General features: G+C 34.9%; 1 protein-coding gene across 2 annotated transcripts; it reads right to left on the bottom strand.

Moving 5' to 3' along the window:
• Nucleotides 1-1,528: 1,528 nt before the first annotated feature.
• Nucleotides 1,529-12,249, bottom strand: LOC18447839 (subtilisin-like protease SBT4.14). 2 transcript variants are annotated; one of them, XM_006857925.3, is made up of 11 exons: nucleotides 11,937-12,165; nucleotides 11,652-11,749; nucleotides 11,425-11,522; nucleotides 10,641-10,784; nucleotides 8,624-8,726; nucleotides 4,902-5,418; nucleotides 4,572-4,675; nucleotides 4,132-4,347; nucleotides 3,591-3,702; nucleotides 2,467-2,680; nucleotides 1,529-2,219 (listed from the first exon to the last, which is right to left on the bottom strand). In XM_006857925.3, the coding sequence occupies exons 1-11, from the start codon at nucleotides 12,045-12,047 to the stop codon at nucleotides 1,678-1,680; spliced, it is 2,259 nt and encodes a 752-aa protein (XP_006857987.2). In that variant the 5' UTR covers nucleotides 12,048-12,165; the 3' UTR covers nucleotides 1,529-1,677. The 2 variants fall into 2 exon arrangements, with proteins under 2 accessions (XP_006857987.2, XP_088702406.1); XM_088846280.1 differs by lacking the exon at nucleotides 11,425-11,522 and having other exon boundaries at nucleotides 11,937-12,249.
• Nucleotides 12,250-17,278: the final 5,029 nt, after the last annotated feature.

The following is a 17,278-nucleotide window of genomic DNA, read 5'->3' as shown; positions in this document are numbered from 1 at the left end:
TTTTCCTTCTTACCTTTATAAATATGCCTGATTTTTCAACAATGGGCATTTTTTTCACCACGTAACTCTCTTCACTTCGCACGCTTTATCCTCAGTGAGTACAAAGAGGTATTCATTCACTACAATTTCTTTTTACCCTTTCAATATAGGATAATGTGAAAATGTATTATCTTGAAACATTAATATATTATATATTTTGTTTGCGTTTTTAATGTTGTTAAATTGCATGTAGGATACTGTTTATCAAATGCATTCCTTATGAGGAGGGCGTTGGTTTGAATCTCCCCTCACGGGAGGAAATGTGTTTTTTTTTTTTTTTTTGTCAAATGTTTTTTTTATAAAAAAATGAAAGGTTTTTTTATCAATTTCGTTGTTTGTCAAAAAAATTTCTTATCAAAAAAATAAAAGGTTTTTTTTATCAATTTCGCTTTTTGTCAAATTTTTTTCTTATCAATAAAATACAAAGTTTCTTATAAAAAAAATGAAAGGTTCTTATCAATTATTTTTCTTGTCTAATTTCTTTTTTTTGTCAAAAAGTTAAAAGGTTTTTGTCAAAAAAATAAAAAGTTATTGTCAAAAAAAAGGTTCTTATAAAAAAAAATAATACAACAAATATTTTTTGTCAAAAAAAAGGTTCTTGCTAAAAACAAAAAAAATGAAATACGACAAACATTTCTTGTAAAAAAGTAAAAGGCTTTTGTCAAAAAAACTAAAAGGTTCTTATCAAAAAATCATTCTTTATTGTAGTTCATGTATGATTATATACTTCATCCATAATAGTTCCATGATTTTTATTTTGTGTGATATAATTTAATAGTTAAAATGAGTTCATACAGAGAAAAAATATCTCAATATTCACATATTGATGAAAAAATGAAGATTAATAATGTAGTACCCCGAGTTTTTATTAAATTCTTAAAAGACAATATTTATAATGAATTTTAATAATTTTTTTAGATTTTTTTTAACGCTGAATCCGACCGATTCAGTGGATTCCCGATCCGAATCGCCGATCTACCGATCCGGATGGGTTTTTGGGGTGCCCGATCCGGGCCACCAATCCGTTTTTTAAACCACTGGTTCTCATAGTTTTGGTCCATGAATCCCGCAGAGTCTGAAGCAACTCGACAATGATGAGTCAAACTCGCCGAGTTTTGGTGCACTGCTATAATATGCGCTCCATTGCACTCAATAATGGATTTGAGATCAATAGTGAATTCCTAGCTGCTTGGTTCATCCGATTCACTTGGTTAGTGTACTTAACCAATAAAGTAGATTCACTCCAGAGACAAAGCCAACTTACAATTTCAGTCCAGAGAGAGAGAAATAAAGATAAAAGATTTCCTCTGCTCAATAGGTAGAAAGGAACATTGAATTATTATTTTTCTTTTTCTTGGGGAACAAATCATCCGATTCACTTGGTTAGTGTACTTAACCAATAAAGTAGATTCACTCCAGAGACAGAGCCAACTTACAATTTCAGTCCAGAGAGAGAGAGATAAAGATAAAAGATTTCCTCTGCTCAATAGGTAGAAAGGAACATTGAATTATTATTTTTCTTTTTCTTGGGGAACAAATCACCTTGATTTGGTAGAGAGAAGCTCAAACCCATGACCTGTCTCACTGAAAACCATTGGAATTGAATAAAAAATAAACATAAGACATATATATACATGCCTAAGCCAGATGAACAACAATTGGGCTCCTTACACTATGTACAGTGTCACTCCAAACAAGTGAAGCAGAGAGCATGGTTATATTCACTGGTAAATTTCCCCTTACCACGACCTTGAAGGACTTCTTTTCAAGTGATTTAGTGAAGACAAGTTTGTTTGGTTTCACCACTATAGCTAAACCAGCTGGTGCATGTACACTAGCAGTGTAGACAGATCCCTTGCTATCAACATTGGTTACCCTTCGACGGAAAACAGTTGAAAAGGGATTCGTGTTGTTTAGAGTTAGTTGCATTGATGGATAGTTCAGGCCGTCGCCTCCCTTTGGTTTGTGCATCTTGGAACAAGGTGGGAGCTTCTCGCCGTTGTCGCCTGCAATGATGGATAGCATTGATCCATCATAGCCCTCTTGACACAGGAATTGGAGGTAAGCCATTTTGTCAAGATCATATATGAGCCCTGGGTTCAAGGCTTTTGTTGGGTTGATTTGGCCGGCACCATAGGCAAACTCGGCGTCATGGCTCTTGCTAGCGTTCATTGGTGTGGCTGAAACATGAACAATGGAAATTTGTCAATTATTAGGCTGGTCGTTTTGGCTGTTTAAAATAAACTGAAGAACTAAGAGATAGCGATGTAGTGCTATGTAGGCCGCCAAATTACAATTACAGATGTTGAGAAATGTACTATCAATCCAATGGCGAATTGTGAAAGATTGGCCACAACCCAAAGTTTGCAACAAAAATCAAATTAGATAAAATAAATAAACAAATTCATGGGTTGTTTTGAATCTCACCTGTGGTCATGATTGCAGACTTGATGGCAGCAGGAGACCAAGTCGGGCGAAATGACTTAACATAAGCTGCAGCACCGGCGGCGTGAGGGCAGGCCATGGATGTTCCTGAAAATATAATGAACTTTGCCACACGACCATCAGGAGAATCTCTATCGACTGGGGCAAGTGGGGAGTATGCTGCTAGTATGTCAAGTCCAGGGGCTGCAATGTCAGGCTGCAATGAAGAAAACCGAAAACATTTCATTTACTCAATCTCCAAACTTAAGCTGGTTATCAACCAATGCAAATTGCTGATAAATAAAATTTCACAAGCTTCGACGATGACATAAGATTTGCCATTTTTTGCATTTATTTCAGAGGAATGATGAACATACTCTCACTTGCGAACACATAAATCCGGGAACGAGCTAATGGTCCCGGATTCTTGGTCTTTAAGTGATCCTGGCTCATATGGACCTTCATTCCTTAAGGGAAGAAGATGGAATCATATGAGCACTCAATTATATGGTCATGAATGGGCTTGATGGTGATGGAGAGAGAGAGAGAGTAGGACCTACCAACCATAACAGAGTTCAATTATACATCCAATTCTCTCGCTATCACCATACAACTCATATGATGGACCCTTGGTCATATAGATCACAACATGCTCTATAACCATGCCCCTTTTCGATTATGGTTTGGTTTTCAGTGCACAAGACAATTGTTATAGTAAGTCTATCCTCTCCAAAAATGCAGTTTGAGACTGACTTTTGCAAGTTTATCATCTAGACCATCACGGTTATGAATTTGACAGGAAAGAAAAAAAAAACCAAAAAAGGCCTTGAAAGATGTACTTTGTAGTATTTTCTGGACTGTTCATTTTAATTCATCAAAAATAGTCAAATTTCCACTGTTTTTTAAACTCCAAATCCATGGATCTAAGGTCGAATGGATTAAACATTCCACTGTTTTTTAAACTTCAAATCCATGGATCTAAGGCAGAATGGATTAAACAGTTATTTGGGTGTGTTTTGGGTCTGAAATCCCTCGAAAGCAGGGTGGAAATGAGTCTGTCATTTCACCTTATACTTTTCTCTTTTCACTTATTCCCCAAAGAATAAAAGACTGCGAATGGGGATTACCTTGAGGATTCTTGGTGACACAGGCTTAGGCCCACGAGATGAGAAAGATGCTATAAAAGGCGCATCATCCATTCTCAAAGTGTCTGATTTCAATAGCTGTGCCTTGGGAGCCCTGGTGTATGGAAAACAATGGCTTGCATTAGACCACATATAAGAACACCCATGGCCATGATCCTAAAAAGTGCTTACAAATGGGAGCTAGCACCTCATTTGTTAGGGGCCCAATTCCGATTCGCCTGGTTACAGTCACAAGGAAACTTTTAAAAAAACTTTTTCTAACTTGAAAATTTGGGCGATTCAGGGGAATTCCCATCTTGCATCGTCCATCCCCCAGATCCGTTCCAACACGGCAGATTTTCAGTTATATTAGCCATTTTTAGCTAATAAACCTCCAAAATCTTGATTGAACCTTATTTTGGAATTGATGTACTCAATGATCCAATTAATTCTTATAATCTTGATTAAAAATTTAAAACCACAAATTGCAGAATTTATTTACTTAATGTTCAACTGACCCCAAAAGTCTTCTTTAGAAACTTACTTGGTGGAATTGATATACTTCAGGATCAAATCACTGTGGCTATGATTGACAGTGGTTCCGGGATCTGCAAACATGAGCGCCACGTCGAGAGAATCATCGGCGCTCACGATAGTGCCAACGCCCGCTAATGCCTTAATTGTGGCATCACTTGAAGATTCACAGAACACAATCTTGCCCTTGATCTTCTTAGGTAGCAGGGAGCCCAAAATACAATTTCTGCCATCCCATCACCAAAACCAAACTTTAAATTTGACTGAACAAAACAGTGCACACTGACGAAGAGTAAAGATTAAGAACAGGAATCGAAAACGTTTATAGAGAAGTGGAGTTCCAAAATCTTTTGACAAATGGTTGTGCCTAACCTCATTTTAGTTAAACAAAAATCCTAATGAGAGGTCCTATATCCAACACAAAATTTAAATTTAAGAAAAAAAACTTACTTTGAAAATTGGATATTGTCTGATGCAGACGGGTCGGTAGCCGATGAACCAGTGATTAGAGGATAGAAACTCTTCATGGAAGGAAAGGTGTTCAATGCCAAACCCTGGATATAGATACAATACTAAGTTATTAACAACAAAACTAAGAGACTAAGATCATGGGAATTTCGCAAAAAAAATTATTGAAGTTTTAGCTTATAATGGGAGAGGCAGGTTGTTGCACACAAACTGAGCTTGCAAGAACAGCCATATTTGGGTTATCTACTCTTGCCATTGATTAGATATTGCTACCTAGCAAGAAATGAAGTCATTGAATTGGTAGGGACTTACAGAGAACTCCTGACCATCACCAAGCATCAGTTTGCTTCTGAACTGTCTATCAATGCTTGATGCTGCGATAGTGAAGATCCATGGGGCATAGTTCTCCACTGTCTCAGGCATAGGCCCGTCATTACCAGCGGAGCAAGCTGTGAGTATACCCTTCTTCATGGCATGGAAAGAGCCTATTGCTATGACATCAGTCAGATAGCTGGTGGAAGGACCACCAACTGAGAGAGATATGATGTCGACACCATCACCAATAGCTGCATCAAATCCCGCAAGTATGTCCATATCAGAGCAACCGGCGTTGTTCCAGCATATTTTGTAAGCTGCGATCCTTGCAGAGGGCACGCCACCCCGGGCGGTTCCCTCAGCAAGGCCATAGAGGTTAGCACCCTCCACAGAGTTGCCCGCCACAGTTGAAGCAGTGTGCGTGCCATGGCCAACCACGTCTATCGGTGATTCGATCTCTGAGGGGTCGAGTGCTTCACCCTGAGCTCGAAAGTACTTTGCACCAATCAGCTTGCTTCAAACACAGACAACAAGCACATGAACTTAGGCCACGTCTCAGATTTTTTTTTTTTATGGATAAAATTCCATTTTATGTTGCCTTATAATAAGTGGTTTCTCGGCGGGGTGCGCTACTATTCATTAGGGTTTTTTAAGAAATTAAACCGTCAATAGCATAGATTTTGACAAAAGGATCAAAAGAAAAAAAAAAAAAAATTTGCCATTGGCAGAAAAAAATAAAAAATAAATAAATAAATAAATAAATAAAAAGATATTGTAGGGTCTTTTATATGGAATAATGTGCGCCACCAATAATAGCCGGTAAAGAAAAAGGCAAGGTAACGTAACAATCCGGTTGGGTCTACCTCATGTTGTGTCACGGCATTTACTTTCAATATTGTAGCTCTTTTGGATTTAAAAACTACCTTGACCTTCAACAAAAACAATGGGCCGATCACAACCATTGGCTCACCAAATCCTATAGTCGAGCTGGCTAACCAAATCCTTTTTTATATATTTTTTAATATTTTTTTTAAAAATTATTGTTAGGCTCTAGACATAGACCCAACCTAGACCTATATCGAATCAAGTCCAGGTCCAAGTTTTGGACCCAATGGGATCGGGGTCCAAAACCTTGGACGTACTGCCACCCCAGTGGAGTGCTAATGAGGCACGTTGCAACTTGCAAGCAATAATGCCTTCGCTGAATATTCTTTTCACGGGAACATAAAAAGACCATTTTATCTTTTATATATATGGAAGTTACAATCATTCTCACTCATTAGATGTCAAATTGAATGAAGTCTGATAAATTTTTATTTGGAACTTTGTGTCTATTCAATGGCACTCTTATAACCACTCATTTTTAAATTTAAAGGACAAGAATAATTGTATGTAAAAAAGATAAGTGACCTCGTTGTAGACAAACCATAGAATAAGGCTTATCTTTTATACAAAGAGGTTTCAAACACCCATAGGCATTAGATTTAGAATCAAGGATAGGAGTGTGCTATGTACTGGCATCAAAATCCGAAGCAATTGTGCTCAAATTTTTGTATATAAAAATGATACACCTCTATCTACCTAATTTCATATGTCATGGCTAGGGGATGGATGTGATCTTATTGTATCAAAAGTAAATTGTCTCATAGTCCCATAGGATATAATCTTTTTTATTATTATCCTAAGTAAATGATCAAACAAAAAGGAGGATATTTTTTAAAAAAACGTTGAAAAAAAAATAAAAAGAAAGGAATTTTAAAAAAATATGATGTATTTTTTCCTATCCTTTTTCACTGAAAAAGAGGTAGATTTGTCTCAAAAGTTTGGACTTCGGAATATTTCAGTATATTTGAACGTGCATTTGGGGGACGCACTTGTTACATTGAGTATACCGTCACAAAATCTATTCTGGAGATGGGTTTGGATCGAAAACTTCTAGACCACTATGGTCATGAATATAGTAGGAAAAAAAATGAGCCTTAAAAATGGCTTATTTTGTTAGTTCTTAGGAGTGCTCATTTTTGTTCTTCAAAAATCATCGAATATGCATTATTTTTCGAACTCCAAATTCTGTTCTGAAGCAAAAATAAAATACATTTTTTCATAATATTTATGACATGCAAAATTTTCAAATGAAAAAGTTTATATAGGGCATCACCTTTATGTTATAAAACTAAGGCACACCATAAAACCCATCCAAAAAAGTTGTTCCAATTTTAGAAAACCTTGCAATTGGTCATCTTGACTTCGAGATATATGGATATAAAAAAGTAAAAAAGATTTCAAGTTTTAAAAACTATACATCTCTTAGTATATTATTTGGACCATCCGTTTTCAGGAGTTTCATTGCTTATAAATTTGCTCAATTTGTACTGTTTTTGGAGCTCTAAACTTTCACATATATAAATAGATTTTTGGACTGTCATAAAAATTTCTCAATACCGATACTGCAATTTCTTCTAAGGTTTGGAAATGCTCCACTTGAGTGCTTAAGGCGGAAATGGGTACAATTTTGTACAGGGTGTCAAACTTTATCAATCAAAGTACCGTGCACCGTTAAATCTTGCTAAAATATAAAATTATTATGATGGAAAACCCTTACGACAACTTAAAATTCTAATTTCTCTCCTAATTATGGAAGTAAAGGCACCAAAAATAGTGTTGATCGAGCAACCTATAAACACTTAAATTTTTTGAAAAATAAATTGTCTAGATAATGTGGTACATGATCCAGTATGCCTAGACCTTAAATCCTTGTTTTTCATATTCAATACCTCTAGCTCGAGACAATAAATTATCCATTTTTCAATAGCGGATAAATATTTTCAAGCAGATTTCTAAAATATTACTTCTACATCTACATTATAAAATTGACACCTTATATAAACTTTTTCCTTTTAAGAAACCATAAAGGAACAGTACTCTCCCCCTCATTCTATAAGTGGCATTGTCCTAGCTTATAACCATCACTTTTTAAAAGTAGTGCATGGATCGATTCTTTTTTAAAGTTTGCAAAACTATTGTCGCCCATTTGCCAAAGATTAAAGGGCATGGGTTGCATGTCTCAAACATATTCTCAAGTAGGTTCATATTTTACTTGCACCACTCTCATGAATTCTCAAAACCTTCACACTTTCCCATCTTTGTGCTAGATAAGACTCATGATTCATTATATGGTTTTTTATATTATAAAGGATCATTTATTTTTATACAAAAAAGATCACAATTACCTTTAAAATCAAATGTTAAATCAGATGATAAGAGATGTCATTTCTTTTGCACAAAGTTCAAAAAAGATTTTATTAAACTTTAAGCTCTATCAATTATACAAAATGTTGTCAAATGTTATATTTGAATTGTAGAGGCGTTTTTTTACTTTCCAGTATAAAAAGTAGATAATCTTATTGTATAACTTATTATATTTAAAGAGGTGATTTTATGTTATTTGTCAATTGATTTTATGTTATATGACCATTTGTCTTTTTACCTATTCATCCTTTTACATGAAGTCACAATCACCCCTCCCCACCAATTTGAAATAGGTAAGTTTAGGGTGTGTCATAAATTTTGAAAATTTTATCCCTAACATTGTCTTAGTTAGTGATAAATCTCTAATAGTTCAATTTCACATCTAACAGCCAAAGATATTTGTGACCGCTTTGTGTCAAATATATATAGTTTTATAGCATACTATTCATTTAAAAAATGCCAATCCTTACTTATTGCAACTAAAGTTGGCAAAAGGGCCACATGATCCTTTCCACTTTGTAGGTGGGGGACTGAATCCTTTGTCACTGAAGCTCTCGGAATCCGGGGTAATACCTGGAAAACAACGATAACAAGTATTAACAAGATTTACGTTATAACCTTAGAGCAAGTTTGGATCTGCTCATTATCACCGATAATTTATTGTTTCAATAAACTGAATCCTAATAATGAATATATGTTGTTTGGCAATGTGTATGATAAAGTCATCTGAGTTAACATTATAAGTAGTTTTCAATGTAAGTTTATCTTCTTTTCAAAAGTTGTTTTTTACTTTATTTAAAGTAGCTGGTAGAAAAGCAAATATTTTTAGCCAGTAATAGCTAAAAATAACTGAAATTTAACAAAGAAAGTATATAATTAAATAATATTATATATAATATACTTTGGAGTAGTGATTTTATGGAAAGGTTGTATCATAGTATAATGCAACGACACTTCTAAAAATTTATGTTCGTGGTATTTGTATGACCCAAAATTTTGCACACACACTTTCTTCATATAAATAATCAATCCAAAAAAAAAAAAGTTTGATTTAAACTCTAGATGTTGTGAAAATGAGACCCCTCAAGCAACGAATCTAGACCATTCATTTGGTGAATTTCAAGAATTTAGCCTTTACAAACTGAAAATAATTTCTTTCTTTTTTAAGGTTGTTCATCTAATGATAATAAAACCATCTAAAAAAAAATGGAAATGAAAAATTTCTTCTAAGGCCTAGATTTAAGCATCTCACCAAAATGAACGGCCTATGTTAATTTGGCTAAAAAAATACTTTCTAGGTTTTTTTTCAAATTTTTATTTATTGTAATTGTTCATTAGAATGCGAAGCGTGTATATTTTAAATTTTGGATCAAACAAATGGTCATATCATAGTTTTTGAAGGTTGCATCATATTACTATACAACCATCGCATGAAAGCATTGCCCTATACTTTGTGCTGCTAGCAACTAACAAAAAATAATATTCTCCACAATATATTAATTTTACATAAGATAGTCTATTTCATATAAAACTAATATCACCCAAATAGGGCCTTCAACTACCATGGTTCAACATGTTAAACCGGGTTTTCTTCCTCATGTATACATTAAAGATAAGATTAAGTGATACCACCGCTTCTTTTTCGCATTAAATCCTCACAAGCATGGCTATACCTCCCAAACTTATTGGGAAAACATGCCTTATATGTTCCCTTTTGGTTTTTTTTGGTGGGTATCCACTTTTAATATCCTAAATAAGTGTTTTAAAAATCGTCGATTCGACTGGCTGTCAGACATACTAGATTGATTGAAACCCCTGCGAATCCAAACAAACAGACAAATCCTAAGCTCACCTAGTATAGTAAGTGTTTGTTTTTTCTTTATCCGGAATGAACCGGGTGAATCGGGCGGGAGACATGTGCCCGGATTCAACGTTTCTAAAATTGCCCGAATGAGTCCATTCAAAATAATACATCCATCAAGGATGCACATGGATTTGCATTAATGGACGGTGATGATCCTTGTGATCTCTAGAATATATAATCACCGAAAGAAGGGAAAAATAGGGAACATGATAAATCAGTGTTGAAAAATCGGACTTGGTTTCTATGCTAGGGGTCTTATCCTGATTCTTCCCGACTAAAGGGGGTCCGAATAGGCTTCGGCTATTTTAATGAAAAAAATTAAAATTCTATGAAAAAAATAACGATTCGGGTCATTTTTTCCCTAATTCTTGTAAGCAATTTTAAAGCACTGCATAACTTTTTTTTGTTTTTTGTTTTTTTTTTCTTTTGAGTAGTTTAATAGAAAAGGGTTCAGTACCGGTCTCGATGGAAATAGGACTCAAGAAAGCATGATTAGAACCTACGACCTAACCTTGAAGGCCTTCATATTAAAGGAACTCTTGTAGACAAAAACAAAAAAAAAATAAAAAAAAAAACCAAAAAATTGAAAGTGGCTGAAATAAAAATGGCAACAATATTGTCACCTGTGTCTAAAACACCAACTATAATTTGGCTCTCAGATTTAAGGTTTCTGTTTGCACTTTGAGAGAAGCCAATAAAATCCCACGACCTCGTCGTGTGAAGCTGACGATATCCACTTGGAAAAACAGAGAGGACTCCCTCCTTTGCTGCATAAACAATTAAAATATATTTAGTATGAATTTAATTGATATTTAATACGGGAAAACACAAATGAAAATTTTAAAATTGACAAAAATAAAAAATAAATAAATACGTTGGGTCGTACAGAGACAACCTGAAATTATAACTCAATGAGCAATTTATGTGTGTGCCCTAAAATTTTAGGTAAAATGCATAATGTTAAGCTTATAGGCCGAAATCATAAAGATGGTCAGTCAACTCATTTTTTCTTATTTTTTTTAAAATTACCTCTCAGTTAACTCAAATATTAATTTTTTTTGTTTTTTTCATTAGTTAGCTTAGAGTACTGGCATACTAACAAAAAACTTTTAAAAAATCAAAATTCAATTTGACTAAAGGGGAAATTTTGAAAAAAAATAAAAAAAAGTTGGTTTAACTACCTTCTATATAATTTTTATGGAGCATTTTGTATTTTACCTAAAATCTTAATGTCAGCAAGTAATTTTTATGGAGCATTTTGTATTTTACCTAAAATCTTAATGTCAGCAAGTAAAATCAATTGAGTAAACAAAAGTAACAAAAAAAAAAAAAACCAATTGAATGAACAAAAACTTTGGAATTTGAATTTATAATAAGTGCTAAATGGGGTGATTTGGAAGTGCTGACATGAGAGTTTCTTGGCCTCATCAGGTGTAAGCTTCGCTACAAAAGCATTGAAACTGTTGCTATAGCTGCGCACCATCGATTGCTCAGCGACTGCAAGGCTGTTAACAACCAAACTCCAAAAATTATATCCCTCAATATGACGCAGAGAGAGAGAGGTTACAAAGCCATTACAGGAGCTAGTTATCATCCTAGAGAGAGAGAGAGAGAGAGAGAGAGAGAGAAAGTACCTTCCTGTGACATCGGCTAAGGCATTGTGTTGCATCATCGATGCAGACATGGTGTTAAAATTAGAATCCGGAAGGTCCCCCATGTATACTATGTAATTCTGCATCATTTCGATTACCACTCCTTACTTGAGAGAACTCAAATAATCTCCGTAGAGAGAGAGAGACAATTCAGAGAATTTAATCACCTTAGAGAGAGAGAGAGTTTAAATAACTACCTTAGGAGGAGAGACAATGCATATAATCATCTGAGAGAGAGAGAGAGAGAGAAGGAGCTCATGTAATCACCTTCTTGTCCTGTGCATTTGCTGCCAAGAATCCCAAAGCCATGGACAAAATGAGAAGCAGATTGAGAAGAGATTTGTCCATATTTGGAGAGCTGAGTCCCGCCATTATCATGAACTCAACCCAAACAAAGGACTTCACCAAAACACAATAAAAATCAACACAAGTTTTCTTCTTTAAATAATGGGGTCTAGCTGCAAAATTTTAAGCCGTAATTATCGTCGGAAAAGCTGTCAATTACCAGAAATGGAAAGTTTCGTTGTAGTTTACTCGGCCACCGAAGTGGGCGTGATACTCTTTTAGTTAGTTTCAATATGGGAAGGAGAGGATTATGGCAAGGGCTTGTGCTTGATTGAGGGCCATTTCATTGTTTATTAAAAGTTAATACTCCTGCCGGAGTATATTAGCTATTTACTCCCTATGGTAAAAAGTATCTAGGTGTTCTTTCAATACCCCTACTTTTGGATAATTTTGAGATCCAACCTTCTCGACAGAAGAAGTAATAATAAAGTCTATGTATTTATAACAATCTCCTAAGATTGAGCAAAGACAATCAGTAATAATAAAGACTATGTATTTATAACAATCTCCTAATTTTGAGCAAGGACCATCCGATATTTGGATGGTTGCATTTAACCATTTGGAAATAAATAAGCGTATGGGAAAGGCCCGGGGTTCCTAATCATCATATCGTGGTTTCTATTCACACTATTAACACCATCCTACGATACTTTTAAAAAGCTAACTCCTAATCTACTTGAAAAGATGGAGAAGATGGTCTTGTATATTCTTCATTAATCAACTCTTGGTATCTGTCCAAAGATAAGGTAGATGGTATCTATCCAGAGATAAGGTAGATGGGGTCTTGTATATTCTTTATTAATCAATGGTTGGTATCTATCCATATCTATCTAGAATTGTTATTAGCAGTATATTTATATGGGTTCAATATTCATTATCAATCAATATCCAAAACGGTTATTAGCCATATATTTATATGGATCTATATTCTTTATCAATCAATATACTTTCCAAAATTGTTATTAGCCATATATTTATATGGGTCTATATTCTTTATCAATCAATATACTATCCAAAATTGTTATCAGCCATATATTTGTATGGGTGTATATTCCTTATCAGTCAATATACGTAGTGTTCTCTATTGTATTTCTAATACTAATATTACCCGTTCTACCCGTAGCTCCCTCTAAATTCCCCTTCCCTTTTTACTTTTTTTTTTTTTAGCTTGTCTAATATTTTTTTAGGTCCCCTAAACCCCACCCTATACCCGCTCTAAAGCTCTCTTAATATGTTTTATTTTTAATCTTTCAATTTTATTTTCAAATCATTAATTAAGACTAATCTGGATTAGTACTATGGGGATCCGACATGGATCCATAGTGTGGATGATCGGCCACACTAATCATATATTTAAATATTGGAACAAACCAAACAAACACATAACGTTTCCCTTTAACATGCTTTTTGACTCAAGTAACTCTTAAGAGTGGAAGCCCATTTTTTACTATTTACTAAAAAAATTTCTCTCTCTCTCTCTCTCTCTCTCTCTCTCTCTCTCTCTCTCTCTCTCTATATATATATATATATATATATATATATATATATATATATGAAATTCTCTCATGCCATAGACGAGCACGTCTTGGAAATACTCTTCAATACATGGGTTGGGCTTTAAACACAGAGTCCTTGGACCTCATGTCGAGTCTTTAGGCTGGCCCTTGGCTTGGTTGATGGGACCCATTGGACCGAGCCTCTACCTGATTGATGGGACTCATTGCATGGGGATGCTTTTATAAGGGAAAAGTATACAAAGACATCATTTACTTTTAGTATAAAGAAGTCATAATTGTTAAATTTAGAGAAAGTGAGGAGCCCAAGAGTAGTCTAGATAGAGAAACAATTTTTATAAATTCTCAATAGAAGGAATGAAGCCCTAAATGGATTTATATACAATATATATATATATATATATATATATATATATATATATATATTCATGTATACACAGTACATATATATTTGGTTTAGACCAAACTATGCCTATATAAACATACAATGACATTTGATTATTATACACACACTATTATCCCCTGTAAGTTGATGCGGACATGAGTAAAGCATGAGCTTATCAACTAGAAAATCATATGATTTCTGTTTAACTGATTTGGTGAAAATATCATCCTTTTGCATAGTCGAAGAAACATAAATGAGAGATAATGTATCATCAAGATAGCGATCATGAACATAATGACAATCCATATTAATATACTTTGTTGGCTCATGAAAGACTATATTAGATGCAATGTTAATCGTGCATTGATAGAGACAGCTCATCAGAGTTAGTTATAAAAAGTGGTAATCTTTGATTTACACTATGATGCGAACTATTATGTTGAAAACGAGGATTATCGAAACCATGAAGAAAGAAAAACTCAGGTCCATGTGTGGGTGAATTAAGATATGAGAAGTGTTGATGGAAGGGTACATGTTCGAAAAAGGTAACATGTCAGAATCCTCTAATGCGATTATTAGAAGGATCAAAACAATGATATCTCTTTTGGTTTGTTGGATAGCCTACCAACATGCATTTGACAGACGTCGGTGAGAGTTTATCACGTGTAGGAGATGATAGAAGTACGAAGCCAATGCACCTAAACACACGCAAATGTGAGTAATTATGGGGGGGTTTTTAAAAATCGTTTGAAATGGTAAGACATTGTGCAAAACCGGTATAAGAAGAAGATTAACAAGGTAGACAGCAGTAGATATCGCTTCAGCTCAAATATTCTTTGGAGAATGAGAGCTTATAATAAGAAAACGAGCAGTTTCAAGAATATGACAATGTTTTCTTTCAGCAACAGTATTCTGCTTAGGGGTATAAGGGCACGAACGTTGATGGATAATACCATTTGTATGAAGATATGACTTAAATTCATTGGATAGATACTCTCCCCCCGCCCTAGAAACATCAATATTTTTCTCAAATTGATTTTTATCATATTATGGAAGTCTTTAAAAACATTAAGCACATTTGACTTACGTTTGAGAAAATAAACCCAAGTATAGGTAGAAAAATCGTCTGTAAATTTTACATAATAAGAAAATCCACCAATGGAAGGAACAGGAGCAGCGGCTCAAACATCATACTGAACTACAAAGCAATGATCTGTGAAAAACCAACCTTGCTTAGTGCCTCACCCAATTACTTTCCTAGTTAGATCTTGCACCACACACCCTTTATTAGAAAAAAAAACAAGCCATTGATTATCAACTAACTGGCCAACAAATATTAATTTGTAGAAGGTTGAGAATATGATGGACATCTTCTAATGGTAAAAAATTACTAGATGGACCAGGGACACTAGTATTACCAAAGTGGATAACATGAAGTAGTGACCCATTGGTAGTAAAATATGGAGTTTTACAACGAATAATTGAGAAAGTTGTTATGTCAAATGATTTGATGCTTCTGAGTCCATGATCCAAGTGTTCATAAAAAAATTGAGTAACCTGAGAAACTCATGGCAGCTAAAACCTGAGCAAGTTGCTAAAGTGTAGTTGAGTCAATGGAGTGAAGATCTAGCATGAATGCAAGGGTAACAGATGTGGAGGTAGAAATGGGAGTGAATGGAACTGGCATCTTCCATGCTAGTGGGACTAAGAATAGAGGCGACTGCAACCCATAGAGTTTGACTAGGTACAGAAGGCTTCTCACCTGAGGGTGTTTTCGATAATCATTCATTAAATCCCTAGTTTCTTGCAGTAATTGCAAAAAAATTGAGTTTTACACCGATCAGCCATATGTTTTGCATTTTTTACATTTTTATTAGACATAGTTGGCATCCTTGTTAGAGCATTTGGAAATGACTAATAGCACATCAGTGACATCTTCTGAGGTGGATTTGCAAACCCCAAGAGAGCCTAAGCAAGTTTCTTTAACAAGGAGATCTGAGAGGCAATCATCCAATGATGGAGTGGGAATACGATGAAGAATTGATGCTCTCATGGTTTCAAACTTTGATTGCAACCTCATAAAGAAGTAAAATAAATGAGAACAATTTCGTGCTTTAGTAACAGCTTTCGTGGGTGACTTTGTCTCTATCGAGTCCATCTCATGCCATATGCATGAGAGATTATTAAAATAATCCTCAACCGATGAGTCTCCTTATTGTGTCTTCATGTTCTCTTGTTCATGGGTATACAGACGGGCAGTGTTTGCTTGAGAATAGATATTTTGTAAACAATCTCACAATGCTTTAGATCCTTATGATGGAGAACAAAACCATCAATATAGCCCCATAATTTTCTTTTTATAAGAAAACATCGCATATGAAGAGACCACAAACTGTAGTTCTTTCCATCAAAATGAACAATTTATAAAAACATCGCATATGAAGAGACCACAAACTGTAGTTCTTTCCATCAAGATGAACAAAAATAATTTACTATCTGGAAAACTTTTTTGACTCCATAGAGATAAATATTTGAGAAAAAATCTCTCTTGAAAATGAGGTTTGTAATATATAATATATAACACGTACGGGATTTGAGGTAAAATGCTAAAGAAGAAGAAGAAAATTGGAAATGTGCCTAAGATGGAAGGTGTGTAATGTGGCAGAGGAAGAAGTGATGTCTTGAGATGAAGAGAATACAACGAGATAGTAAGGAGACAATATAAAAGAAGAGAAACAGCCATGTATAGAGAGAGAACATACTTAAGATAAAAAAAAGAACGTGTACGGGTACGATGTAAATAGAAGGCAAAAAAAAAGGAACCTTACCTAACAAAGGATGATAAGGAGCTGGCCTTCACATGTTGGTCATGCAGCCATCAATGAACAAAGGACGAGTAATCGGAAGATCGAGATTTTGGTGTCTGCAGAGAATAAAATTTAGGGAAAATCGCTAAAACTCCCCAAAGAGGGACTTTTTACCCACTTTTACCCTTTCCACATATAACAAATTATTTTCATTAGAGAGGGCAGTCCGGCATTTTGAACAAGCGGTCTGACGATTTTTTTTTGCTGGAATGGGCGGTCCGGCGTTTCATGGTGACGGTCTGGTGTTTCATGGTGGCGGTCCGGCGTTTCATGGTGACGGTCCGGCGATTATTTTCTTGCTGGAATGGACGGTCCGACATTTGGAAGTTACGATCCGACATTTTGAAGTCGCGGTCCGGCATTTTGAATAGGCAGTCTGGTATTTTGATATGGCAATCCGGAATCTTGTAGGGGCAGTCCGGCGTTTTGAAGTTCGCCAGACTGAGCAGTCCGGCATTGTACAATGTGGTCTGGCATTTCCTTTTATTGGGATCCGAA

Source organism: Amborella trichopoda, chromosome 9, assembly GCF_054954075.1.
Source record: "Amborella trichopoda isolate Santa Cruz 75 chromosome 9, AtrichopodaSantaCruz75HAP2 v2.0, whole genome shotgun sequence".
NCBI lineage: Eukaryota > Viridiplantae > Streptophyta > Magnoliopsida > Amborellales > Amborellaceae > Amborella > Amborella trichopoda.
This window is presented reverse-complemented; position numbering and strand designations above follow the sequence as displayed.

Bases quoted from the DNA above. Each gene is read 5' to 3' on its own strand.
- LOC18447839 (XM_006857925.3), bottom strand. From the start codon at position 12,047: ATGATAATGGCGGGACTCAGCTCTCCAAATATGGACAAATCTCTTCTC. The intron at 10,785-11,424 runs GTCAGCACTTCC...TTGTTTATGCAG, and splicing joins TGAGGCCAAGAAACTCTCAT to CAAAGGAGGGAGTCCTCTCT. The intron at 2,220-2,466 runs GTGAGATTCAAA...TTCATGTTTCAG, and splicing joins GTCTGCAATCATGACCACAG to CCACACCAATGAACGCTAGC.